At 35.8% G+C, this 22,396-nt stretch overlaps 1 protein-coding gene across 1 annotated transcript; it reads right to left on the reverse strand.

Moving 5' to 3' along the window:
• Positions 1–590: 590 nt before the first annotated feature.
• On the reverse strand, positions 591–20,889 carry LOC306863812 (bone morphogenetic protein 1-like; the record flags this gene model as incomplete). The annotated part of the gene is made up of 20 exons (XM_079407360.1): positions 591–725; positions 833–1,083; positions 1,161–1,374; positions 1,482–1,609; positions 2,339–2,464; positions 2,819–2,999; positions 3,102–3,262; positions 4,121–4,246; positions 4,323–4,518; positions 8,573–8,718; positions 8,809–8,925; positions 9,456–9,558; positions 9,921–10,036; positions 10,443–10,567; positions 13,116–13,221; positions 13,404–13,582; positions 16,403–16,520; positions 16,763–16,912; positions 17,436–17,546; positions 20,754–20,889. The coding sequence occupies 20 exons, from the start codon at positions 20,887–20,889 to the stop codon at positions 591–593; spliced, it is 2,925 nt and encodes a 974-aa protein (XP_079263486.1).
• Between the last annotated feature and the right edge of the window lie 1,507 nt (positions 20,890–22,396).

The raw sequence follows: 22,396 nt of genomic DNA on the forward strand, positions 1-22,396 counted from the left end.
AGTAGTCTGAATAATCATGTACAACTCTCATGTAAGAAATAGTGCTAGAATTGTTTTTTACAAAAGATATAATCCTTGTAATTATCATTGAATGCTATTTTATATATTTCCAAACTCAATTACCACCAACTAGATGTGTGGCAATAAAGAATTATGATTTGTGCATTTCATTTTATCATTTTATAATAAAAGAATCATCTAAAAGTCTTTTAGATTCTAGCTTTGAGTAACTGAAGAGATTGAGGCAAAAGTGTGTCAGGGACATGTTGAATCTAATTTATCCTTCCGCCTTGACTTGCAGTCAACAAAGCTCTTCATACTGAAAATATCTTCCTCTCAGATGTTCCATTTCCTATAGAGTTTTCAATGGATCCTTTGAAGCACGACAGGACAAATTATGTTGCCATATCCCTACATCAAGCTTGTCCTCCCAGCTTTTTTGATGGGGTTTGGTACCACTATGTCTTCTTCTTTGCAGTCTGGAGGGGAGGGAACATGGGGCCTCGGGTGGCATCACTATCACAGGTGTGCAGGATATATCAGAGGCCCCTGGCTGCTATGTTCTCCAGAGCTCTTCTGTCATGAAGAACTCATTTACTAGTATGCAAGGTGTCCTGGAACTTGGTGCTTGTGTACCGAACATGGAAACCTTTCTTGTTGATGGTGTCATCTGAGTGAAATTTGATGACAATGGCATCACCAGCCGAGTAGATCTCCTCTGGCGGCTATAAATGATAAAATTATTGAGACATAAATTGTTGTACTGTAAAATATATAGACATTTTAAGCATAATGATTTATATTTAACAAAAATCTTAAATTCTTGCTTTACCCCAGATCCACAGTAACGTCCCAGCCTGGGCGCTTTGATATCAGCGCCATCAAACAGCTCCACGTAGTCATAGCTGCAGTCAGCTTCCTCCTCAGTCTCAAAGGTGTGGAAGATGAGCTCCACCCCGTAGCCCTTCTCCGCTGAGATCACCCACTGGCAGTCTGAAGCTCCGGGATAGTTGTTGTCACCAAACTGTGCGTGGGAATACAGATCCTTGGTCTTTATCTCTGCCTTCAGACTACCGCCACACTCTGAGAACAAGAGCGATTATCGTTAACTGAAATCAAACATTCACTATGGAGAACCTCAGGACCACACAAAAAAATACCTGCTGAATGAGAGGCCTTAAAACCCCTCTTCTGTACCGAGTTATCCGAGAAGAACCTCAGGAACATGCTATTGCCACTGGAAATGACAGGCGATGGCTTTTTACTCCCACAGAAGCAACCAAAACTGGTTGCTCTGCCATTTGGGCCATCATATATCTCCAAGTGGTCATAAGCACACTCTTCATGAGCCTCCATGTCAATCTCCTCAAAAACCTGTGAATAGAGAGAATACAATTTGAGCTGGTGGAATGGTTTTAACCATTCCTTTGATTAGCAGTGTCTTTAACCACTCATTTTGTCTGGCTAAATGATGCAATTACCAGTTTAATGCGGTGGCCTGGGGTGGTGGATAGGGTCCATGTGCAGGCCTTCTTGCTGGGGTATTTATCTGGCCAGTTTGGACTTGTGATCATACCGGAAACACTGGTAATGGCCTGATCACAGCCCACTAAAAGCACAAATCCAAGATATAAATGATTGTTGGCAATCCAGAATTAGGCTTAGTGTAAAGACTAAGACATATTAAAAATATATTTTCTATAAGCTATGTCTTATTTTCATAATTCTAAATCTAAATAAATAAAATAAATAAATCGAAATGAAATACACATAAAATGTCTAAAATATTTAATGAGATTCATATGGATTCATTTTACAATGCCTTTATGACCTATTTGTGTCTTTTAGCCTTTTCTTTTCCTGGAAAATAGAGGGTCAACAGAGGGACAGACACCTCTCAGATTTCATTCAACATATCTTAATTTGTGTTTTGAAGAGTAACCAAAATTTGTATGGGTTTGGAACAGCATGAGGGTGAGCAAACGGCAGCATTTACTTACTTTGGGGAAAAAAATATTCCTTTCAAATTCAGGTTTAAAGAGTTTACAAAAAGAAAAAAGAAGTGTTTTTGTGCACTAAGGGCAGCCTTTGAGCAATAACAAAACTGCACTTTGCAAAAAAAAAAAAAACAACTTTCACCTCTGTATCAGTATCTATGTGACTTCAAAATGAATACAAGAATACTCTGAAGTATTTAATTTTGACATTTTGTGTTAAAATGCAAATGAATGCCTTCACAAAACATCAATTGTTTTCTTACCTTTCTAATCAGTTTATTTCACACATGACAAATATTTTCCAATACAGGAATGATTGGTAATGTAATGTGAAGCCAAACCTTCTTTGCAGTCATGTCTATTGCTGTGCAACACAAAGCCGCTGCGACACTGACAGCTGTAGCTCCCAAACGTGTTCACACACTCATGCTGGCAACCTCCATTCTCCCTAGAACACTCATCCATGTCTGCAAGAGAAAAAGAGGAAGTGCATTATTATTATATAGTCTGCTGATTGACACAATACGCCCAACTTCATATATATGCAGGGTATCAGTCAAACAGAAGTCTACAACATTCATGCATGCTATTAAAGAAACCTTGACAGGTCTGCACGTCCCCACAGACTTCCATTGTATGTGAATTTCTGTAAATGTGATTTTTGGTCACAGTTACAAGCTGAAGGACAGAATGACATTACTTTCTGAACTTACTTGTATTGAATGCAGGATTCTGTCAGAAAAAAAGTCAAGGCTATCTGAAACATGAATATTGTTCTTTAGCTCGGCAAGTTGCAAAGGACAATTCCAGGTCATTCTCACCAGAAAAGAACTGAGCTTTGAAGCCTCTCTTGGACACGGTGTTGTCTGATTTGAACTCAACACGCATACTGTTGAGTTGAGACGTGATCGCCTCTGGTTTCTCTGTGCCACAGAATTTCCCATGAAGCTTTGCATCTGTGGACAGGCCGCTGTGTACCTCAACGTAATCATATTTACAAACCTGCAAACAGATGAGCACATTGCATTGTCATTGTGGTCAAAAGATTATTTGGTCTTGGCAACCTTGTTACAAGTCACACAGTCTCCAGCATATTCAACTTACATCGTTCCCTTCGATCGCAAAAGCATCAAAAAGCAGAGTGATTCGGTACTGCACCGGGGCAATGAGCTGCCACACACAGTTCTTGTTGGGTGGGTATTCCTGCGGCCATCCTGGACTAGTGAAGGAGCCATTGAGTTTGGAGATGAATCCACCACAGGCAGCTGCTGGGATCAGACGGAGGAACCATTATTATGCTGACTTGACTGCCAAGCCAACAAGCAAACAGAGACATATAACAGAAATCTTCCAGTTTTCAGCAACTCGATTGTTAATCCTTACCACTGTCAGAAACATCAAAGTTGGTTAAAGACCTAAAGAAATCTGAATACAAGCATCAATGAGCCAATTCTTAAACATTTCATGGCTTTAGTATGCAAAGAGCCCATTCTTCAACATAAAGAAAGAGCTGAAAGCTTGCTTGGTTTAATGAATGCATAAGCAGCGTCAAACCAAGATGCCTTTTAGAAATCTATATTTATAAAATAAGTAAAGTGTCTTTGTTCTTATCTTTGCCAAGAAAACCCTCATTAGATCTCATTAGAGAACTGAGAGAGCTCTTTCTCTAATTGCTGTGTGTTGGTTTTCTTGTGAGATACTGAAGCACTGTTTGCAGAATTATTAGTCCTCCTATGATTATCACACATGCACCAGAAAAAAAGAAACAGAGATTGATCAAAATTCCATTTTGGATGAGGTTTATGCATCACATGGAATAAAACACAACAGTTGTGTGTCATAACTACATCCCAATGCTTGTAATACTTCACTGAAAACCTTAAAAATTATTTTTTACTTCGCCGTAAAAAAAAAAAAAGTTGAGCCAACTTCAAATTTTTAAGGCAACCAGCTTCAGCAGATTTTTGAGTTTTCTCAACCCCTATTTACATTATCAAAGAACATTTTTACTGACCGTCTAGAGTTCAAACACTCTCAATCATTTTGATAGTGGTCCTAACAGAACTAGGGTTTTCTATGTGGTTTTTAGTGCATTAGTTTACTTTAACAGGTTTTGGTATCACCTGCGCAGCTGCGGCGGTCCACAGCAAGCTCGTATCCAGGGTCACAGGCGCAGTGGTAGCTGCCCAGGGTGTTGACACAACGCTGTTCACAGTGACCGTTATCAGGCCTAGAGCATTCGTCAATCTCTGCATTACAAACAAAACTCAAGGTCAGAAGGTCACAAAGGAGGCAAAACAGTCAATATATATTCAGGAATGTCACCTTTAAAGAAATTAGCTGCAAACCCAGCTTTGTTCACAGAACCGTCAGATACAAACTTCATCCACAGCTGGTTGGAGCTGCTCTTGATATCGCCTGGCTTTTCGTAGCCGCAGAAGCAGCCCAGTAGAGGGCTGTTCTCGGAATCGCCATCTCGCAGTTCCAGGTAGTCATACGCACAGTTGTCATGTTTCTCAATCTGAGTGTGAAAGCAGAGAAAAGGGTCATACTAGAAATGTTACTTGTGGCACCTCTCTGTCCAAAAAATCAATAAGAAACAACATAAAAATGCTTCACTGTCAGTACAGCTAATTCGCACTAGTGATGTAAAGCTGACGCCACAAACAATCGCAGGCATTTCACCGATTTATGTGTTCTGCTCTGCAATGACTAACATTTCATGACATTTCCAAATTCAGTTCTCCCTTTCTCTTCCCATCATAAAATGCTCTCTCACATGCCTCTATAATAACACTCATAAAAAAATAAAAAAATAAAAAGTGTGCTCAATTGTACTGAAAGTGTTTGTAGAGTGCTTTAAACCTTAAAAGTATATATTTTTTACTTGCAGATAATATTAATGAAATTAAAGTGTACTTAAAGGGAGTACACTTGGATTGCTGTATTTCATAACTCACTTTTGAAATAATGTCATATTAAAAGTACATTTTAAATCATTGTTTTCATAATCTTTTAGTCATGCGTAAAGTACATTTATTTAGATTTTTTGACAAACATACTAAAGTACTTGATTATTAGTTTAACTACTGTGATATTTGATATTAAATTTTAAGTTAAAATATCATATACATTAAATTTCAACTTCATTATTACAATTTAGTAATTTAAATATTTTTAAAAACATAACATAAATTGAGGTAGGAAGTACACTTTAACCATATTTCAAAAACAATATAATTCTAAAATTAAATATATGTACATCTTTATATTTATTTTCATAGTTCTATTATTTTTGAAATATGGTTAGAAAGTGACATTCCTACCTCAATTTCTGTTAATAATTTCTTAAATGCTACAAAAAAACGTACTTAAAAAGCATTCGAAAGTTGAGCTAATTTCATTTAATATCAAGCTAAATTATAATACATTTGGATTAATTGCAATTAACATGCAATTAGGTGTCCAAAAACTACATTGTTTGCACTTAAGTATATTCTTTTAAAGTATATAATTTCCAAGTACTCTTTTTAAAAGTATGTACAGTGGAGATCAAAATTAGAGAACAATACTTGATTTTCTCCGAAATGTTGTAAATCTTCATCGCTCAAAATTTGAAGGAATATTAGCTGTAGGAATACCACTGTTCTACTAGCATGTTTGACAAAATAACCAAGGCATTTCAACAAAAACCTTTATTTTGTGGAAAACACAGTGATCAAAATTCGAGAATAGTAACCACTGTGGCCCGAAAGAATAACATTTTGGAGGTTTACAGCTGTCAAAAATTAGTAGGAATTGTAGAAGGCCTTGCTTTGAATGGCTTCAGCACATCTGGGATCTTGGTCCAGTCTTCTTCCAGTCTCTTCCATAGAAACTGTAGTGAGTTTTTTAGCCATAACTTTGTCAACAAGGGCTTTCCAGAGATTTTCAATACGAGTTTAGATCAGGTCTCTGGGCCATCAATTTCATTATTTCAGTGTCCTTAGCTTCAAGGAACTGCTTTACCCGTTTTGCATTGTCTTGCATGAAAATTGCAGGCTGATGCTTGTAGGGAAGGTACCGCATGTTGCTGAAGGAGGTTCTGATAAACATTTGTATTCACTCTGCCATGTGTCTGTATAAGAGACCGAACTTCTACTGAAGAAAACATCCCCCAAACCATGACACTTCCTCCACATTTCACTGACTTCTTTACGCACTCCCGGCTTCAGTCTTTCCCCAGTTTAACACTGAATAAAATGTTTCCCATCAGACCCAAATAAATTAAACTTGCTCTCATCACTAAAGTGACCTTTGGACAGGTTCTCCTCTCTCTAAATAACATGCTCGTCAGCAAAGGTGAGTCTAGCCTTTTGGTTTAGCCTTTTAGGCTTGGTCACTGCAGAGTGTTCTTTCAGTCCAACTTCTCTTAAATGTGCTGAGACAGATCCTTACCCTGTTCAGTGCTGAACCGCTTCCCCATTGAGAGTCTCCGCGTTATACTGTCTTCTCGTGCATTCGTCTTGCATGGACGACCAGCCTTTTTGGGGGACTTCAATTAGTGTCATTGTAAACCCGCAATATTCAAGAAATCACAGATTCGGAAAGAGACACTTCTCATGCAGTGGCTGAAAGGGTCATCCCTTTATGTGGACAACCTCCTGTCGCAGGGTTTCAGTAACCTTAGAGCAGCCCACCATCTTACAATCTCGGTGAAAATTGCTGCCAGTTAAATAGGGTTTGTTATAAAATTAAGGAAATTAGCACCAGGTGCCAGATTAACACCAATAACTTGGAAGTATCATAAGTGCACACTAATTTTGATCAGAGTTGTTTTTATACTGTGCTTCAGAATACAATGAATTTATGAAATATTATTCAAATGTGAAATATGATTGCCATTCTACTCCAGTTAGGATAACTTCAAAGCAGTGACCTTAAAATTTAGTAAATTGTAGTCAAAGAACAAATCTTGACCAGGGGTGCATTAGGTACTTGCAGAAAAAAACTATGGGTGCTCCAGAGAGGGAACAATATGTCAAAAAGGAAAAGTGGATCCTATTGCAAAATACCACAAAAAAAAACCCCACATCTAGGCACTCGCATAGTTAGCAAAGTAAAAAGCCTTTATTGTAAGACAGGGCTACATATTAAAAAGACACCTGTGTATCAGCCAAAGCACGCCTTCGTCAGGGTGTACTCGCCAGCCTGCTTAGGCTGAAAGACACGCATAGGTGTCTTTTTAATATATAGCCCTGTCTTACAATAAAGGCTTTTTACTTTGCTAACTATACGAGTGCCTAGATGTGACATTTTTTTGTATTTTGCAATAGGATCCACTTTTCTTTTTTAGTAAATTGCAGGTTGTTCTCTAATTTTGATCTCCACTGTATACTTCTTTTTTGGGAAAAGTGACAAAAAAGGCTAAAAAATGTAGCAGAAATTGCTTTTATATTAATCATTTCAAATTTTAATTTGATATACTTTTGGATAGATTTATGAGGGGGGGGGGGGGGGGGGGGGATAACATTTGTCCAATGTAGCACAATGTAGCGATATACACAACCAGTCAAAAGTTGTTTTAATGTTTTTTTAAATAATTCTCTTTTGCTCATCAAGCTTGCATTTATTTGATCCAAAATACAGCAAAAGCAGTAATATTGTGAAATATTTTTACTATTTAAAATAACCACTTTCTATTTGAATATGTTTTAAAAATGTAATTTATTCCTGTGATCAAAGCTGAATTTTCAGCATCATTACTCCAGTCTTCATTGTCTAATAATAATATAATAATAATAATAATAATAATAAATGTTTCTTGAACAACAAATCAGCATATTAGCTGATTTGTTGTTCAAGAAACATTTATTATTATTATTAATAATAATAATAATTTTATTATCAATATTTAAAACAGTTGAGTATGTTTTTTCAGGATTCTTTGATAAATAGAAAATTCAAATGTCAGCATTTATCTGGAATAAAAAGCTTTTGTATCATTATACACTATACCATTCAAAAGCTTGGAGTCAGTATATTTAAATTATAATCTATTTATTATTAAATTATGAAATTATAGAAATTAATACATTTATTTAGCAAGGATGCATTAAATTGATCAAACGTTAATAAAGACATTGATAAAGACATTTATAATGACACTATTTCAGATAAATGCTGTTCTTCTGAACTGAAACCTGAAAAAGATTCTACTCAGCTGTTTTCAACATAATGATAATAATAATAATAAATATGTTTTTGACAGCAAATCAGAAAATTAGAATGATTTCTGAAGGATCATGTGACTGGAGTAATGATGCGGAATGATGCAGAATATAATATAATTTAAATTCTATTCAACCCATTTATGTGAAATGGTGGTAAACAAGGTCATGCAAATTGGTAGATTTTTTTTCATTATATTTTGCTTCATTAATTAAAAAGTTCAGTATTCTATCAATTATATCAACAGCAGTTATGGGGACAAACATGTTGTACAAATGAGAGCATTGTACTGTATATATACTGCTGTCTGAGGTTAGTTATAGAACATCACATGACAATAACAAATAAAGACTCGTGCACCCTACCTCAAACGACTGGAAGACGAGGCCCACATGAAACCCCTGGGGTACGATGATCTTCCACGTGCACACTTTATTAGGCCGATAATCATCAGGGTAATTGGGTGACTCGATCTGCCCACTGTCTCGTCTCACTTCACCTCCGCAAATAGCTGAGTCCATGGACAGGACATCACACATTAACTCTACATCAGTTCAGGGGAATAGATGAGGCTCTCAGCTGGTGATAAGTGGATTTATACCTTCATAGACAGCAGAGAAGCCTTTCCCCACCCAATTACTGCTGCTGCTGAATTCAATCCACAGTCGACTGTCAGTGGACACGATGGCCTCGGGTAGCTGGTCTCCACAAAAACGGCCTGAAGCAAATGCAACTGTCAGGGAACTGTCGTGTGTGTGTCATGTGTTCCTGCCCCTTGTGTCCATATTTGGTTTGTTTCCTGTCATATCATTAGTTTAATTCTTGTCCAGCCTTGTTTGTCTCATTAGCTATGATTTACCTGTGTATATTAGTCCTGTCTGTTGAGTTACAATTTGTCTGGTCGACTCGTTAACCCCGGTGTGTGATGTCCTTGTCTGCCTTGCCTTGTCCTGCCCTGTCCTGATCTTCAGTAAAGACTATTATTTGAGTTTATACCCTCGTCTGCGTGTTCCTGGTTCCTCCCTCGTGTGTGCACCGTGACAGCAACAAACTGATCAAAGATGGGGATTTCTTTCAGATTGTCACAGACAGGGTTGTTGGAATCTATTGTTACACATTTGCATATTCTTTTTTTGTCAGTAATTTCAGTAATTAAAAAAACGAGAATTTATCAAAACAAAAAATAATTAAAAGGCATTTAAATAAAACAAAAATGCATTAATGATCTTAATTAATAAATACGAGAACCTTTCAAAGGAGCATTTCTCCAGTATCCATCACGGATCTCCACATGGTCGTACCAGCACAAGTGACTTCTGTACAGATCCATTGAAGTAAAATTAAGAATGATCTAACAAAGAGAATGAAACACAGACGGAACAATCAAAAAAAGGTTACCTACACTACCGTTCTTAATCATTTTTAATGAAGTCTCTCATGCTCACCAAGGTTGCATTTATTTCATCAAAAATATAGTAAAAACAGAAATACAGTGAAATATTATTTAAATACATTTTTCTATTTTAAAATATTTACAAATGTTAATTGTAAGTTAGTCCTGCGATGCAAAGCTGAATTTTCAGCATCATTACTCCAGTCTTCGTTATCTCACAAAATCAAAAATAAATAATACAATATTACTGACTGGTGTGATGTAACATCCAGCACATGTATATCAGCTCATGTATATGAATCTGTGTCAAGTTCTTCTACCTTCTCCCCAGGCGTGACCGATATCCTCCATATACAGTGAAGATATGCAGCATATCCATTAGGGAACCCAGGGGAGGAGAAGTTTCCAGTGCTATCCTGAAGGCTCTCGCCACATCCTGTGCACAAACCAGAGTCGAAGCCACATCGAGACAAACTCACAGATGCTTGACCTGGAAACCCGATCCTCTTATTGGAAAACAGTAGGTGTTTTCCAGATGCTAAGGTCAGTTTTAGGGATCACACTTTTATTTTGAAGTGGGAAATCACCATCATTCCAGCTGAGATTAAAGGAGATGACTCGAAAAACAAATGTTCTATTACAAGGGATGATAATAATACAGCTGTTTCATTCTCCCACTTTAGGGTAATTAAACTGATGTCGCAAATGCATCAAAAACACTCCAAACTTTGGAAGCAAGAGCAGAAGGAAATCTAAAAAGCTGGCTGCTTCTTCTAACGGTCGTGCAGTGATGCAAGATTGGCTGCTACAGTATAAAGATGCCTGACGTAAGGACCACTTACTTGGACACTTGTATAGTTTCCTAGCTTGAGCGATGTCCCCTTTGCTCAGTCTCGTCCGCTGCCCGATGGGAGGTCGGACTCCATCAACTTCATACTTTGGCAGCATGGTATCAAAATAGCTGCCCCTATTTTTCACAAAAGCAACAGCCCCCCAATTATTTGAGTGAATGCTCAGAAGCCTTTTAGAGGATCTAAGATATAATGTAGATACATATATAAGGAGAATGCACCTGAAAAATGAATCATGTCATATACACTGAAAGTGTACAGACTCAATGAACATGTTATGAAACTGACAAGGGACTCTTGGCTAATGGATTGTCAATTCCTTGATTCAATCCACAACTGTCTGAATGGCACTGCATTCAAACAAATGCCGCACAAGCTTTTATTGAAACTAATAAAAAAATTCGGAGACACTTTGCAATGGCTTTTAACACTATATTACAAATTGTGAATTTGACATTATTTTACATGTATTAACTTATCAATTAAAACTTCTTCATGTGAAATATCTTGCTTTAAAAGTGTTTGTGCCATATTTCATTCAAATGTTTAGTTTTAAATTTTTTATTTATTTAATGCTGTGACGTTCATATATTTTGAATTTTAAAGTGTTTCAGGTGTCCAAATATACTTTGGGGCCACTGTTCATGATTATTACATCACAAATCAATATTATTATGTAGGTATTTTATGTTTTTGAAAGGCAAAAGATGTTTTTTATGTTTTTGATAAAAAGTAAGATAAGATAATGGTAAGATAAAACATAGTAAAGAATAGTAGAACTATACGGTATTATTGTGAAATATTATTGCAATAATAATGTTTACTAGTTTAATATTTTAAAAAGTAATTTATTCTTGTGACACCTTGAGTATAGTCTTATTTTAGTAAAAATGTATATCCTATTAGTTTATATTATGAATGAGATTTTTTGCATTTTCTGTTTTCATTTTAATTTTAGTTTTAATAATTTTGTTGGTAGTCATTTTATTTGTTTTTACAGTTAGTCTAATACAGTTTTTATTCATTGTATTTTTTTTGTTTTATGTAGTTAAACTAGTTTTAGTTGACAACTAGCTGAAATATTATTTTTAGAAATATTTTATTAGTAAATGTTTATTTTGATTGAAGTTTCAAAAATGATTTATGGTTTTAGTTTTAGTTAACATGATATGTGTCCAAACACATTTTGGAGCCACTGTACATGATAATGACATCAGAGATCCAGCTTGCACCACTCAAATATGAATCACATTTGACTGGCACTTGTCCACTACATATATAGTCTTTCTCTCTGCTGTTCTGAGGACAGAATGATTGCTCTTTTCTCTCGTCCAGTTCCCATGACGACAGCACCCTGAATGGCCAGCATGTGGACGCAGAGCTGTCAGAGCGGAGTTTAAAGCATTGCCTCGCTGGACTGCGACTCCCTGGAGCCCACCCTGCATGCCAGAGAACAACGGCACTCCAGCCCTGCAATTGTCCAGGACAAAAGGCCTGGAAGAGCTTTATTTGTTTTGGCCTAATTCCAGGATCCCCCAACTGCAAAATTCTGGAGGTAAAACCGCACAATGTGAATATTCCTGGTTTAGAAGCCAGAAGGAGAGGGGCCACTTTGCAAAACACTAAAAATAACAATCACAGAGAAACCATGCCAGCTTCCCACAAACCACTGCACTACTAATTGATGTGAAGTTTTTCTCAGACTCTGACTACCGCTGTTAGAAGATACAGAAGACCTTAACCACAAGCATTTTGAACAAAACAATTTCCACACACTCAGAAAAAAGGGTAGTCTCTGTTGCGCTACCCTAAGGTACAAAAGTACAAAAGGTACATCTTTGTACCTTATATACCCCTAAATGGTACCTTAAAGGTTCATATTAGTACTTCAAAAGTAACCTTTTGAAAGGGTACCACCTCAAATGTGACTTTTTCCAGAAGCTGACCACAACATCCTGAATTCTTTCTGGTGTAGACTACATCAGCATTATCCTCAGTGTTTCCAAAATGTTTGCGAGTTTTCAACACGGTCAATTCAGAGCAGTTTTTTGAGACTAAAAAGAACTGACCAAAGGACACTCTACCTAAAAGTCTATCTGCACTTCAGCCTTGGCTCCCTGTCTGAATTCCTTCCTGCTTGTCCTAAAGAACGGGCCCCCTCAAAGCAGCTGGCTGGATCTCCATCCTCAAGCCACTAACAACAGGTTAGTCAGCAGTCTGTGAGAGCGCCAAGTCCTCAAGTCCTGCTCTGTCCCATCAGCTCAACGCTTGTCGTAAAAACAAGACAATAACCCATGCAATAATGTGCCTGTCTTTTATAATTAGTGTACAAATTAATATTTGCATTTTTATTTTTGTTTAATACATCAGAGAATAAATAATGGTTGATTTTTCAGTCAACATACAGAGTATAATTAAAGTGTCAACGGAAGGCTGCAAATTCAGATTGAAGTGGTATTTAGCATTTACACAATGTAAAAAATTGAAGTTATATAGTGTTTTTATTTCTTTATAATTATTTGAGATACATATACTAGCAATTTCTGAGTGAAAATAGTTTCTACACCAAATATTTTTCAGTGTATGCTATCTATTATCCAATTATCTCTAAAATAACAGTATCTAGTTGTGTACAAGTTACATTAAAGTCCTATGAATCCAAACCTGGAAAAGGTGTTTCTGGCGTAATGCATGATGCTTTCAAAGTCGTAAACTTCTCCAAGCGAATCCACATCATCTGGCTCCATCTTAATGAAATTATACTCCTGACCTGTAAAGTGCAACATAGGCTTCATCACACTTCATCACACTGAATCTCACGCAATTATGAATTATCCTAGGTTTGAGATATAATACAATGCATAAACGTCATAATTCTGGCAACTATAGGCATATACAGGAGCATTAAAAGTCATTCTACAGTTGTGTGTAGTAGAGGTTTAGTTACTGTACCTGGCTGGATGTTTTCTCTAAATATATCAACATGCTCGTCCCGGTCGGGTCGTGTGTGCTCGTGCCAGAATCCAATGACATGCCCGAGTTCATGCACCACGATGCCAAACTTGTCACAGTTCTTCCCGATAGATATAGCCTGGGGACCTCCACCTCTCCGTCCCACAAATGAGCAGCACCTTTTTTTTTTAAACAAAGCCAACCAGGAGTTAGAAAACACTTTTGGACCTATTTTACAGATACATTTTGTAAACAAATTATGAAATTAATGTTTAGTTTGTATTTGTATAGTTACATTCTTCACTGTTGCAGAAACAACATTAAACTTCGTTAGTTAAATATCATCATGGTTTGAGGTCAATAAGATTGTCCTTTTCATTTTTTTAAAATGATACTCTTGTTGAGCAAAAACACATTAAACTGATAAAAAAAATTACAGTAAAGACATTTACTGTTTCAAAATATTGTAATAATTTTTCACAGTATTATTTTTACTGTATTTTTGATCAAATATATATGTAAGCTCATTTCCACCACGTAAAAAAAAGTTTTATACTTAAGTCATACTTAAGTCATAATTACGAGATAAAGTCAAAATCATGACTTTAAAAGTTGAAAATATGACTTCCTAAATTGAAATTATGACTTAAAAAGTCCAAATTAGGAGTTAAAAATTGAAATTATGACTTAAGTCATTAATGAGATTTACCCCTGGTTTCACAGACAAGACTTAAGCCTAGTCCTAAAATGTAAGTCTGAGCTGTTTCAACAGAAATAAACTTGCACTGACTGATCTTAAAATATATCAGTGCCTTTGTTTTGTCTCAACATGCACCCAGTAATGTGTTTTCTTAGCATGTTTATAAAAATTACTTAAATGTCCTAATTGAACTACGCCTAATCCTGGCCAAAAAGTCGAAATAAAATATGACTTCCTAAATTAAAATTATGACTTTAAAAGTCATAATTATGAGATAAAAAGTCTAAATTATGATAAAAAAAAGTCGAAATTATGACTAAAGAGATTCATGAGATAAAAAGTTGAAATTATGACATTACAAATCGAAATTGACTTGATGACTTTAACAATAAAAGCATATAACATTTACAGACAAGCAGAATATACCCCAGAACATGATGTTGCATGTTAAGCGTTTTCTTGGGGTAGAGCGTGGCTTAATGGAAGAAGACAGTGAAATGAATGAAAAAGACCAAATCTGGTATACATTTTATTAATATATATATATATATATATTACGTTGAGAAAATGCTGCTCAAATCGTTGCGTTCATATTCTGGGGTATATTCTGCTTGTCTGTAAATTATAAAAATGCTTAATTAATAATGTGTGTATTGAACTTGGTCTTCCAAATTGTTTTAAGCCAAGTTAATTAGTTTTAGAATGTCGCGTTTATCATTAGACCACTATCCTGTGACCAATGTGCATATAAAAATTAAATATAATTGTCAATTTTGACTTGTAATTCATAATTTTGACTTTTTAAATCATAATTTCAATTTAGGAAGTCATAATTTAGATTTTTTTTTATCTCGTAATTATGACTTAAGTATGTCATAATTTTGTGTTTAATGCATTATTTTTTATTTCTTACATGCCGGAAATGGGCTTCCATAAATACGTCCTTGGTGAGCATAAGACAATTAGAAAATGCATGTCATGTAGAAATGTAGAAAATACACTTAGAGTAGAAAACATTCTATACGTCTGGGGAAGCATGACAACCATCAAGTTCATACTTCATCATTCAGCCTTTTGATTTATCAAGGTTCAGCAAAGTTTAGCTCAATTCAAAGGAGACACACCATGAGCTGAATGCAGCAAACATATAGTCATTCAGACCTTGAGGTCAGGATCTGTCTCTACTGAGAAAATACGGCTTTGTGCTGACTGAATCCAAGCGTGGATGTTTTTGTCACAGACGGCACATGGACTGCTGTTTTGGGAACTGTAGTGTAGTGACATGGCTTCAGCAAGGCCCATCTTTTTACAAACAGCCACACATACACTCACAGTCAATCATTCAAACTAGGTGGGAAACTGTTAAATTCCATTAAATATTATACTAGAAAACTACAAGAAAGCCAAGTTGGAATGGTGCTTACATGCAAAATGAGCTGTGGATGGTTGCCAGGTTGTTGCTATGTGGTTGCTAAGATGTTCTTAGTGGTTGTTAGGTGCTCAAATGACTGAAAGATTCATTCAATTGATCAAGATTAACAGGAAAGATATTTATAATACGAAAGATTGACAAAGATACAGAAGATTACTATTTCTAATAAATGATGTTTTAAAGCCTCTTTTCCATCTAAGAATCCTGAAAAAATGAATCACAGCAGCACAACTGTTTTTCCGCATTGATAATATTAAAAATGTTTAATGAGCAGCAAATCAGCATATTAAAAGTATCATGGGACACTGAAGACTGGAGTAATGGTGCTGAAAATTCAGCTTTAATAAAATAAATTCAAGTTGAATTTTTTTTTTTTTTTTTTTTACAATAATGTTTCACAAAATTACTGTACAACTGAATAGTGCCAACCAATAGCCTAAACCTAAACACTGATTTCACAAATTCACATTAGTTCTGGATGCATAAGTGTCTAGTCAATTCAAGTCTCGTTGAATAAATGTGTTGTAAATGGCAATTCACAGTGACTTAATAAAAGGTGCAATAAAATCAGAAAGAGCACCATCAGAAAAAAAGAGCATCACCCAGAAAAAGACACAAACCACCCGTAGCACTCTCTACAGGGAGCCAGATTTGCTCTAGAGGAAAACTTGTTTGTGCAGTCCATGCCTATAGAAAGCCGAATAAAGAAAACTGCTGAAAAGATTGGAGCTTTTGAATGTTGGCAGGGAGGTACGTTTCTGTGCATCACGGACTGAGGGAGAAGCTGGAATAATCAATATGTGTGGAGGGACATTATTGGTGAGCAACAGATGTCTCTCCCCAGAGACAGGCAGGACATGAACTTACCCACATGGCCGGATAGTAAAGACGATGTAGCTCTCTTCTGCGCTTCTTTCAATGAATGTCACACAAGTGTGTTTCTCCCAGTGACGCATGGCCTGCTTGAAAATGGCTCGCTGGCTACCTACAGGGTTTAGTTTATATCAGGTCATCTAGATAACAATTTGAGTTGGAGCACCAGCTGTCTATTGAAAAATTCCAAAGGATATTAATATTTTAAGAAAACAATTTGAAAAAATAGTTTCAGACACAATTAAGGTTTTGTGTGCAGTTGGAAAAATTGGAATATTAGGAGAGCATGCAAAAAAAACCTAAAAATTTAAAAACAATAAATAAAATAAAATAAAACGTTATATGCAGACTTACCGCTGAAGTTGCTACTAATAACATAGGGCATTATGCCATCTGGCCAAACTCTCTCAGGTCTGGCTGTGGCTGCTCTCCGTCTGCGTAGAAGGCTTTGACCTGCCAAAACTGGGTCGTCCTTTGCATTGCCATTACCTGAGGATCTGTTTGCTAGGGCAAAGTCAATACTTCAGACAAAATATACTTGTCTACAAATTACATGATGTAAATTACGTAATGTATTCTATAATATAACCTGATTATTTTTGGATTGCTTTTCAAGTAACTCATCACATAGAACAGGATTATTTTGTACCATATTGATCAAAAAATGAAAAGAGAAAGAAAATCTATTCCATTCTTTGTTTTAAACAACATGAAGTGTATTAAACATGACATTACTGGGGTTTGTGAAGGACCTGCAGAGAGTTTGTGAATCGATAAAAAGCTAATAACTAAATGAATAATAACGTCAAATTAAGATCAATTATTTAAAAATAAAAAACCATTCAAAATAAAACACTTTATTTGTCTACCTGAATTGCATCTGAGAAGCGTGAACATGCTTATATGCTATTAAGTATTAATTTAAAATGATATAATTACACAATACAGATTACATGTAATCAGTTACCACGCAGCACTGAATATGATTGCATGGTAGCAGCAGTGTGTGCTTTGCAACCATTCTCACCTGAATCAGGCATAGAGAAGTTAGAAGAGTCATTCTTCTTGGCGTCCATATAGTTGGCTTTAAGGAAGCGCAAGTCCTCCTCATCTAAGGCTATGTCGCCCAGAAAAGCAGCTAAAACAGAGAGTGAGAACACATCACCAGATGAACTTCTCAAGCATCATGCAACCTTCTGCAACTGATGAGGGAAACACCATACCATAATAAGAAGCATTCAGCCCAGCTTAATATTGCTGTGCACAGGTCCCCAGAAAATAAATCTGGGGTCGTAAGGTTAAAGTCACAGTAGCTCTCTGAAGTCTGTATGCCAGAAAAAGTGACTTTCTCCTGTCCACCTTATTTATCTTGGCGCTTTACAACTCTAAATGCACAAGGATTATTATGTGTGCTGCTTTATCTAATAACTTATTAGCTGTTCTTAATAACCTATTAACTATTGTCTTTCAGCAAACAATTTCCGTTTCCCAGGAATTTAGAGAGCAATAAGTGACATGCACTGACCAAAAGAGCAATTTTCTCAAGGGCACTATAATACAGCATATTTGTTCAAGCGACTCTACCGTGTCTTGAAAATTCCGCTTTGTGATAAAACCTACAACTTCTGGGCTAACTGTCTTGTTTATTTAGTCTTCAATCATCATATTAGCTAGAACTTTAATCTTTAAGTCATGGCATCTTCGAACCAATGTCTGTATCTTAAAACATTGTCCATGAGTGAAGGGAGAAGTGATGACTTTCACAACTAAAAATAACTGATGATTAGGTAAACAAGCCATTCTTGCAAACATGAACGTCTTTAAATATGGATGGAAAAGTGACAACGTTAAAGCATAAAAAAAAGAAATCTAAAGAACACTAAGATGTCTCTCAGTGAAAGCTTAAAGCGTTCTCATACAATTTATTTAAAATAAGTGCAATGCAAATGTAAAAGGTCATATGTATAAGTGAAACACAAAAACCATGTTAGCAGGGACAGCATTTTGCAACAGATTAATAAATCGTTATTTCTGTGTCAAAAGCACCCACTTAATTTTCTTTCCTGTTTGAATGTACCTCTTACTGACAGGAAGAGAAAACTGGGTATAGTAAAGGACTAAGAAAATAAATAATATATTTAAAAAAGCACAGAACATTATACAAAACATGGCGATGAGTCATCTGTAACGTTGTTGTTTTCCCATGAAATATACTATTTTCAACTTTTTTAAATGATAGCTTCAGAGAGCTAATAAAAACTAAAAGTAATAAATCCTTGTTTTCAAATCATGAGGTCTTTCATTTCTACTAATTTTTTTCATCCTTTATATTCTGTAAAGGCGTTATAAATTTGCTTTAGCGGCTATGAACATTCATCATGTCTGGGATTTGTGACATAGCAGCAGAATTCATTGTACTCTGTGGCAGCAGGGAACACTTTAGCCTGGCAGGACATCTTATTAAGCCTGAAACATTTGCTAAACAAACCCAACACACAATGTGAGCATGTTTCACCTCCCTTGAGGTTTTCATCCAAAACTGTCAAATCTATGAACATGCATATAAAGAAATAAACCCACAAATAAAGAAACAAGTCACAGCCAACCAATTTTGAGGTGATGTATAGTTCCCAATTAAAGGTTAAATTTAAACCTACAGTCTAAACTGCTTGACAGATAAATGGCCATGTGTCACTATTGGCATCTTCTCTGCTGTTCTGCTCAAAACTCAGTGTATATATCCACAAAAGCCATCAAAACTTCAGCAAAATTGACATGGCAATCAATACATTGACAGAAGATCTCAAGCTTCTCCACAATCTGTTCCTAACAGCCATATAATAGAAGGTTAATAAGAATACAGTCAATCAGAAATCAAATATTTAAATAAACAGCAAAGGTTAAACAAGCATTTATTTTCAACAACGGTTTTAAAATGCTATTTAAAGTATAATTGCATTTTCTAATGTATTCTAGGCAGGGTCCAGTTCTGTTAAGGCCACACTGTAGAGCTAACCTTTTACCCTCACCTTATTCACAATCCAAACAATTTAATTTCTGAAAGCTACTGCAAAAGGGCAAAGGCAAAGGCGTTCAGATTAATAATCTGCTGTTCTTTATGTGCCATCCAGTCATAGCGCCAAATCAACTGCAATGGCAGCAACAACACAGTAGTTGTTCCTCTTCCAATTTCCCAATTCAACACTTCTCTTTGTTAGCAACAAATTAACTGTCTCCGTTTAATAGTCTTTGGGCCAAACCAAATTCCTGACAGGTTTCTGTAGCCTGAAGTCCACTTCATGCTGTGACAGTAATGAACAATCATCTGAAATGCTGGGCCAGAAAGATACTGATTAATACATGACTTATTTAAATTTAAATTCAAATCCCTCTCGACTGATTTTTTTTAATTTTTTTTTATTGTGCTTCTGTGATTTGACTGATTACATTCTGAGCTTTATACATATTTCTAGGTGAGCACTCAAAATCAATTTAATATTATAGGTTAATGAGTTAATGTTAGCAGGTGGAAATCACAATAGCCTATGCTTGGCCACCTGCTCAATGATGTTGCCTCTAAACAAGTGGACAATGTGCTAAAGTAAAGCCGTAATCACAAATTTGCACTTAAGAAATAAAGAAAATATAAAGCAAATTAGTAATTATGATTATTTTTTGTGAAAGCATTAAAACTTTTTAATTTGCAGAGAGCTGTTTGGCCATGGTGACATTACGAAACAACAGTACGAAAGCTATTAAATTCAGTTATTATAGCCCAGACGACATTTAATCGGCTGTCTATTCCATTGCCGGCTGTCCATTGCTGTAACAAAGGTTTGCCCTCTGAAAAGTTTGTTTTGTGAGACGTAGTTAAAACTTCAAGCATTTGTAAAGCACATTTTGTGATGTAAATTAGGTAACATATTGGTTCTGCATGCTCTGCCCGAGGATGCTGATTTCTGAGTTGGGATAGGGGGAGGTGCCGAACCACCAGGATCCCTTTCACTTGTCCCAGATCTCATGCTGTTATGCAGTACACAGCTAAACAAAACAAAGCAACACAAACAACACACAACAAAATAACACAAAGCAGCGTAGAAGTAAACAAAACAAAATAATATGTTAACTGAAAATAAAACAAATTAACACAAAAACACAAAACATAACAGACTTTGACCAAAACAAAACAACTTTAATCGAAACAAAGCAAACATTATGAATTTTAACCAAAACAAAGCTAACTAAAATAAAACAATGCAACATTACACAAACCAAAATAACATCAGCAACAAAACTAAACAAACTCTTGATTTATAAAGTTTAGAAACACTGTGTATCATATTACCAGCTTTGCATGGGTCCTTGTAGTCAACTTCATCACTGTCTCCAAGACCTGTGTGATAGTTTGAATCCACTTTCAATGCGATCGTTAATAAAAGCCGAAGAATGAACATAAGCAAACATGTCCACGGGGAATTCATGATGGGAATGAGTGCGGATGTATGTGAACCTGGAGCCGGCGGAGAGCTGCGGTGGGAGTTTGGAAGGACTTGGGGAAATGGGAGCTCCCGGGAAGGCGGGTTTAGAGAAGAGAGGCTTTGCTCTATTCAGTGTCTTAATTCTAGTCCAGTGATTCGCTCACATACCCGGGACTCGGGCCAGCATCAAGCTTACAAACATCACAGATAGTTGGTCAGTGGACCTAATAAGGGTCCCGAGCCCATCTGTGTGGGAGAATGCGAACGCGCAAGCTTGTGTGTTTCACTCCAGAACAGCAGCAGAAATGATGTTGTGTCTAAAATAAAAAAACAACAACAACAACGATATTTTAACAAATTATATTAATTTTATTGCACACATAGTAGCAATATCATTTCGTTGGAATACCAATCATAAAATATCCCTAATAGCTGACAGATATCAAATGTCTCTATAACAGCACTCACAGCAGAGGTGTAAAATACTTTGAGTAATTTTACTTGATTACTTTACTTAAGTGTTATTTGGGGGGATTTTTACTTTATTCAAGTACAATTTAAACTGACTACTTGTACTTTTACTTGATTACATTTGTGAAGAAAAAAACAGTACTTTTTACTCCTTACAATTTTATTTCAACTTAAAAAGTACATTACATTTTTATCGTATGCACATTAAATATGGTAAACGGAAGCTCAAAAGGGCATGCTTGTTGTGAGAGCCAATGATCATTGTTTTCAAGCATCAAGCACACAGTTCTACTTCAGTTATGACTTTCATCAGGTAAATGTCTGGGTTCAAAAGTTCACCATCAAATCTGAGGAAGCATGTTGAGGTAGCAAAGTTGTGCTTTCCCCAAAAAAAGTTTATTCATTATTCTTTCTGTTTTGATAGAGGCATTTAGCTGCGTAATATATTGGCTGAATGCACAAGATTGAGTGCAAATAAAATCAGTGATGAATATTTAAATATAATTAATATTTTTGAGGGAATTATAATTTTTTTTTAATTAAATGTTTCAAATCTCCAAAAAAAAAGTGTTTAAATGAACATTGTATGTTTACTTAATTGTAATTCATGTTGTGATGTTCTTACCAGGTAGTGGATAAGTTGTATTAACAATGTCATTGTGTGACCCATTGAATAGGAATTTGGACTCTCAATTAATATATATTTTTTTATCTTAATTACATGATTTGCTCATTAATTCATATAATTAGCCACTAATAATTATGTAGCAATATTTTCTGAGAAGAATGTACAGAAAGATGCAACCAAACTGATTGGGAGATCCTTCATCATGCAGCAAGATGATGACCCAAAACATAGTGCCAAAACAACAAAGGAGTTCATCAGGGGCAAGAAGTGGAAGGTTTTAGAGATGTGCATACTGTAGAGTGTGCATTTTACCTGCTAAAGAAGAGACTGAAGGGAGTAACACCCCAAAACTGAAAGAGGCTGCGGTGAAAGCCTGGAAAAACATCACAAAAGAAGAATGCAAAAGTTTGG

Source organism: Barbus barbus (assembly GCF_936440315.1).
Source record: "Barbus barbus genome assembly, chromosome: 45".
Lineage (NCBI taxonomy): Eukaryota > Metazoa > Chordata > Actinopteri > Cypriniformes > Cyprinidae > Barbus > Barbus barbus.